The sequence below is a fragment of the Pinus tabuliformis genome, chromosome 7 (assembly GCF_031772625.1).
Source record: "Pinus tabuliformis cultivar Carrire ecotype Pingquan chromosome 7, CPIR1, whole genome shotgun sequence".
NCBI lineage: Eukaryota > Viridiplantae > Streptophyta > Pinopsida > Pinales > Pinaceae > Pinus > Pinus tabuliformis.
The window spans coordinates 1,627,791,896-1,627,798,675 of record NC_142293.1 but is presented as its reverse complement, the minus strand read 5'-3'; the positions used below and the strand labels follow the sequence as shown (position 1 = coordinate 1,627,798,675).

The window sequence follows — 6,780 nt, the reverse complement described above, 5'->3', positions numbered from 1 at the left end:
ATCCAAGAGTCAATAATCGTGTATTTATATAAGTATCATAATAATAATACATGTATTATAACTCTTCTCAATTTCTCTTGCATTTTTGTGTATTCTAACACAATGGAATAGTGATAACATTTAAAATTTAATTTTTAAATAATATTAATTACATAAAAGCACAAAAGTAGACAAACCTTTTTTTTTAATTATTTGATTTTTTTTTCCTATTTTTTAAATTTCATTATTTGTTAATTTTGATTTTTTAATTTTTTTTCATTATATTAATATTTTTTAAACTTTTTCGTTATGTTTTTTTATTTTTTATTTTCCATATTATCACTATTACTCTTTTTACCAACACTAATAAAAAGAAAATTGAAAAAAAATTACTAATAAAAGAATTACGAGAATTTTTGTGATGAAGAAAACTTTTGCACTGAAACATGATAACAAATATTTATTCACTTGATTTGCTATCATCGAAAAAAAAAACCAAAAAAGAAATAACAAAAAAACTTATAGGATTAAGAATTCTTATTCTAATATTTGCTATCATTGAAAAAAAAAACCAAAAAATAAATAACAAAAAAACATTATAGGATTAAGAATTTATTTGTTAATTTATTTTGGTAAGTGAGTGTGTGCAAAATCAGTGCTGCTTTACAAATAAAAGCAGAAAGTGACTGTGTGCAAAAAGAAGTCCGTGATTTAGAAATAAACGCAGGCATAGTGGATTTTTTAGAAAGATGCTTGTGCTTATCATCTTAAATGAACATTCTATTCACAGAAGGATTTTTGAAAAGCACTAAGGAGACCATGAATCAGTTACTTCCATGAAATAAACTGTGGTACTGTCACGTTGCTCAGTTCCAATTAAAACTAAAATCAATTTCAATAAACATAACTGAATCCATACATTTGTCATGTTCCGGATTTTTGCCATCACACAATCATTTATAAATTTCGTTGTCACGTAATCACACTCCAGTATTTTCTCTGTAATTCAATATATATTACCGAAGTTGTTAAGAGATTGGGTTTGTCTTTGTATCAAAGTTGGATTCGCGATTCGCAGTTATTTTAGGAATGATATCCGGCACTAGGTTTCCATAAGCACTGCCTTCAAATTCTGATCCATTACTCCTCGGCTATATCTAGAGTCAAGTGGTCAAGTATTACAAGTGCTATTCTTAAAATTTAATTATTTTAAAGTGGTATCTATAGGCTATAGTTTGGCTTAATTTACTCACTGTGATGGTTAGCAGAGGAACTGCAAGGATGAATATACAATCTATAAAATGTAGAATTATTTTTATAGTAATTGTTACAGAAATATCACTTATTGATTCGTCCATTCTAACTGCTCAAGTAGGCATAACTGTGTTACAGAGTGCAGTAGCCAAGGGAGCTGGTAAGTGTACTGTGAGTGTAGGGGTATGTAAAATTTTAGGTTAAATTGTGGAACATTACTAATAAGTTTGTTGATGATCATTGCAGTTTGTTTAGATGGAAGCCCACCGGCTTATCATTTACAAAGAGGGTTTGGATCAGGAGCAAATAGCTGGATCGTTCACTTGGAGGCAAGTTGTTTCTCATTTTCTTTTATGTTTTTTTAGTTGTATTTTCTATTTATTTCATGAAATATATTTTATAAAAGAAATAAATAATTAAGCCAAAGGCCTTTTTATTGTGAAGTTTTATAAGGTAATTTTGTTAGAGACATTTTAGAAATCTTCCACCTGGTTTTTGTAAAACTCAACACTCAGTTGAACCTGGTAGCCTTCCTCCTTAGTTTAATGCCGTGGCCCTCAGCCCTCCTCAGTCAAAGTTCCTTTGCATTATAATGTGCAAATACCAGTTATTTTGGTTTTTAAATATGGGTGGTGATTTGCACTTGGTTTCATGTACCATGTCTCTACCTTCCATATTTGCATACAGCTACAATTATTTGGATTGCAGATTTAGTGCATCTATACCACAAACTCAACTAGATGCCTGAATCTGCAATAAACATAAGTTCAAAGTATTCGTATATTAATTATAGATCTAGAGAAGATTTTGGAATTTAACCAGAGAAGATTTCAGAATCTAATAAGTCAAATAATTAATTTTTTATAATCATCATATTCTGAAATATTTTTGAAATCTACCATACACTAAAAAATTAATAAAAATGTTAATCTTATTTCAAGATTTAGATTTCTGTAATCCATAATGTTTGGAGAAATTTTTCGGAAAATTTCTATCTAATCATTTACATTATAAATTCAATACAGCCAATAAACATAAAACAAACTGAACTAAAATGCCATAATTTCAAGGTGAATGGATATATTGATTTTCCCCATATCTTGCTTCAATACCCAAATCTGCGATTAACATATGCTGAACCCTATTCCATATGTCATTTTAATATTGGTGTTCTATGTCAGTGTAATTGGTTTTTGTTCTTGTCCGACAGATACTATATGTTTTGAAGAATTTTTTTTTTTGGGGGCTAGGATAGTGTTGCTTTTGTACTTATTACTATTAGTGCATCTTGAAGTGAAACAGAGATGGTATAGTCTGTACTTTTCTGGGATGGTATGATATATGCTTATTCATCAATTTTAGGGGATTATAGCATCTATTATGTAAAACTTTCTTTGATGAATGAAGTTCCATTTTTTTTCTTCTGAAAAGAATTGGTTTTTGTGATTAACTGTTCTCGTTTTTTCACGAAGTACATCGAAAAAAAATTCAGAGTAGTGAGAGATGTGTGAGTGTTTATAGGAGTATCAAAGTCTTATTTACTGCAAATTATTATGCAGGGTGGAGGATGGTGTAGCGATATACAATCGTGTTCGGATCGCGCGCGCACTGCATTGGGTTCTTCCCACCACATGGGAAACACAGAATTATTTGCAGGCGTTTTAAGTAACCTTCAATCAGAAAATCCAGGTATTTCAAACCTACATTCTAAAGCCTGCTGATGTCTTCTCCTTCATTAATTAATGGAAACAGCTTCTTCATAATATTAGTAGCGTAAGATAGTAAGAATATCTACGAAAATATATATTTCGTAGGATGGGTTATTAATTTATCCGATGGAATGTAATAATAAATGAAGTTCAATTAAATTTAACTTCTGTCACCACTGTTTTGATTATAACAAAATTAAATTAAGAATATTCAGAATACTCTAGATAGCCACAAAATTAAATTGGTACCTATACATTAAATTTTGAAATATTTCCCCTTAAGTTAAATTTAGCATTGGAATAGCAATCTCATTAACATTACATAAAAACGGTATTGAACAGATTTCTATAATTGGAACCGCGTTCTGGTTAGATACTGTGACGGGTCGTCATTCACCGGAGATGTGGAGGAGGTAGACCCGGTATGTTAGTTTGGATTGGACTTTTAAAATATATGGGCAAAGATTCATGCAATTCCATATCTGTTTAAACTTTCTTACCTAATGAAATACTAGTTTAAACTTTAGTAACTAATGAACGGTATTTCAGGGTAACAACCTCCATTTGAGAGGGCAAAGGATATGGCAAGCTGTAATAGAAAATCTTTTGGAAAAGGGGATGGAAAAAGCTCAACAGGTAAGCTTTCCTAATTATTTATTGTTCTTGGAATTACTATTGTGGTTACACTAAAAGCTGTAGATGTTAGTCAACTGACACTGGTAGATGTTAGTCAACTGACCCATGGATCACTAGGCTATCTACTAGGCTTTTAAGCCATGTTATGAAATACACTTGAGCTTTGAATTGTCCAATGCCCAATAATCACTAAAATCTTTAGATGTTTGTCAAGTGACCCATGGATCCACTAGGCAATACACTAGGCCTTTAAGCCATGTTACACCAAGGTCTTTAGATGTTAGTCCTTTAAGCCTGTCACACCAAGATTTGTAGATGTTAGTCAACTGACCAATGGATGCACGAGGGGACCCACCAGCCTTTTAAGTCATGTCAGGAAACAAGGGAGCTTTGAATTATCCAATGCCTAGCAATCATTAACATTTGTAGACATTAGTCAACTGACCCATGGATCCACTAGGCTTTTAAGCCATGTCACTAAATACAGGTTGAATTATCCAACACCCAACAATTTCCCCTGAGTGCGAGCAGAGTGTAATTCAAACTCACCTTTGGCTGTCATATCACTTGTTGGAATCAACAATCCTGCTTGATTCAAACTCACCTTTAACTCTGATACCACTTGTTGGAATCAACAATCTCCCACTTTATAATAGGTGGTAATAAATAGATGCATTAACACACTTCACTGATAGATATTAGTAAATAGACACATTACCACACTTAACTAAACCACAGGCAGCAGTTAAACCAAACACCACACTTAACTAAGCCACAGGAAGCGGTTAAACCATATAACCAAACACACAAAAGCACTAGAATATCCAATATCCAAAAACTATGCATAAAAAAATATATAGACAAAAATCTTGTAACATAAAAAAAGAAATGTGACTATTAACATATTTTTTTCTTTGGCAGGCTCTACTCACTGGCTGCTCAGCGGGTGGCCTAGCCACATTTATTCACTGCGATCAATTCCGTGATCTTCTTCCCAGGAGTGCCCAAGTCAAATGCATGGCAGATGCCGGATTTTTCTTGGATTCGTATGACCTCAGTAACAACTTATTTGATATCATGCACATCCATCATTTCTCTGTAATCCAGAGTTTATCCGTATTTTGATAGTTTGATTACATACCGTTGCCTTGAAAATGATGCAGATCTGACGTGGCAGGACTTGAAGTATTTAGGTCTTTCAATGATCAGATCGTCACATTTCATGTATATATCTCACTTATACAAATCCAAAGCTTATTAAAATGTTTTTCATTCGCTTTTGTTTTCCATGATACCTATTTTGTATGCTCGCTTTTTGGTCGAATTTGATATTGTATTGCAGGGATCTTTAAAACAATTGCCAGCTGCTTGCACATCAAACATGGCTCCTGCAAGTCTGGTAGTACAACATTATTAATTAGTTGTTTTCATTTGAAATTATGTCATGATGCCCTTTACCTCTAGGAATGGTTACTAACATCTTAATGTTATAACATGGCAGTGTTTCTTCCCACAATATTTGTTGCAGTTGATCCAGACACCACTTTTTGTTGTAAATTCTGCATATGATCCATTGCAGGTAAGTAAACTCTCTTCACATTCTTTCAGACATTTTCACTGTTATTAATTCCCCACATATATAACTATGGAATGCGATTTAATATTTTCTATGACTGCCCTTTTGTTTTCTGTAGATTGGAAATATTTTAGTACCTGGTATAGCAGATCCCAATAATGAATGGCAGAACTGCAAGAGGAATATCACAACCTGTGCTCCATGGCAGTTGAAAATATTGGAAGGTTACTTTCTGAAGGAATACCCAAGTTTCCCCTTTCTATTAACACCCATGTAGTTCTTGTAGAATTTCAAAGTTAGTTAATAGCTTACTGATATATTTTACTATCCAATCACAGGGTTTAGGAATGAAATGCTCAGCGATCTAACACACGTTGATACCTCAGCGACTGGAGGGCTGTTTATCAATTCATGTTATCAACACTGTCAAACAAGCATACAAGGTCTGTGGCACGCACGTCAATCTCCAAAATTAAAATCAAAGGTGCGTCCTTATACTAATGTTTTTAAACACTAATGTTTTCAGATAAGTGATTATCAATGTGAATATAGAAATTTATGATTCTGTTTGATGGCAGACTATTGCAGAGGCAGTTGGTGATTGGGTTTTTCAACGCGGTGTTGTCAAGTATATTGATTGTCCATTTCCTTGTAACCCAACTTGCAACAACGATTTTTAGTGATTGGTTTTTTCAAGGCAGTGTTGGGAAGGATATTGATGGTCGATTTTCTTGGTATCAGACTGTAACAATTATTTTTTCCTAGTGATGGTCAGGTATATTTTCCATCATGGCAAAATGAATAATCTTAAAATTTAAATGCAGTTAGTAAACTCTTTTTAAATTGAAAGTTGAGATTTATTTTCAAATTAATTATGTTTTTTTTATTGGTTTGATTTATTTAAAGCATGGTTTCTAGAATTAAGTGGTGTTCTACAATTAAGTGGATGGTAGGAATTTAACTTCCATTAAATTAAAAATTGAGATCTTCAAATTAATTATGTTCTTCCTATTTTTTAATTAAATTAATTAATTAAAAAATTTATCATATCAAACTATTATTTGAAATGAGGATTTTTTTGTGTGCATGAGATATTGATAACCTATAATATTAACCCATAATATTGTAAACAAATTTATTTATTTACATTACTTAGTAAAGTAAGAATAAATCTTGATAGTTAAAAATGTTATTACATCTTTTTTTAAACGTATATATATATATATGTTAAAATTAGATATTAATTTTTTTGATAATGAATAATAATAATATTAATTTAAAATAAAGATACAAATTAATTAATTTTTATTAAAAAAAATTATAAATAGGAGATGAAGTATAAAAAGTTTTTTAAATTTACCGGGTAGTCATTCAAATTTAAAGTCTACCAAATATACTAGTTACTATTTTTTTCAATATATTAATTATATATGTATATATTTTTTTAAATTATAATTTAATATAAATAAAAAATAAAATAAATCGATTTCTAATATTAAAAAAATTATAAAATAAACGAAATAAATTATTTATAGAAGATATATTTAAAAATAAACTTCCTTCTTAATAAGGAGGAGATTGTGTGTGATTAACGTCCATTAAGTGTGTTCTATTGGAACTCAAAAA

The 6,780-nt window shown here is 30.9% G+C and overlaps 1 protein-coding gene across 1 annotated transcript; it reads left to right on the top strand.

Moving 5' to 3' along the window:
• The first annotated feature begins 1,236 nt into the window (after positions 1–1,236).
• Positions 1,237–5,834, top strand: LOC149254483 (pectin acetylesterase 8-like). Its single transcript, XM_089454791.1, has 12 exons — positions 1,237–1,393; positions 1,480–1,562; positions 2,793–2,922; positions 3,285–3,364; positions 3,492–3,578; positions 4,500–4,624; positions 4,742–4,802; positions 4,921–4,977; positions 5,080–5,157; positions 5,273–5,378; positions 5,493–5,638; positions 5,733–5,834. The coding sequence occupies exons 1-12, from the start codon at positions 1,237–1,239 to the stop codon at positions 5,832–5,834; spliced, it is 1,212 nt and encodes a 403-aa protein (XP_089310917.1).
• The last annotated feature ends 946 nt before the right edge of the window (positions 5,835–6,780 follow it).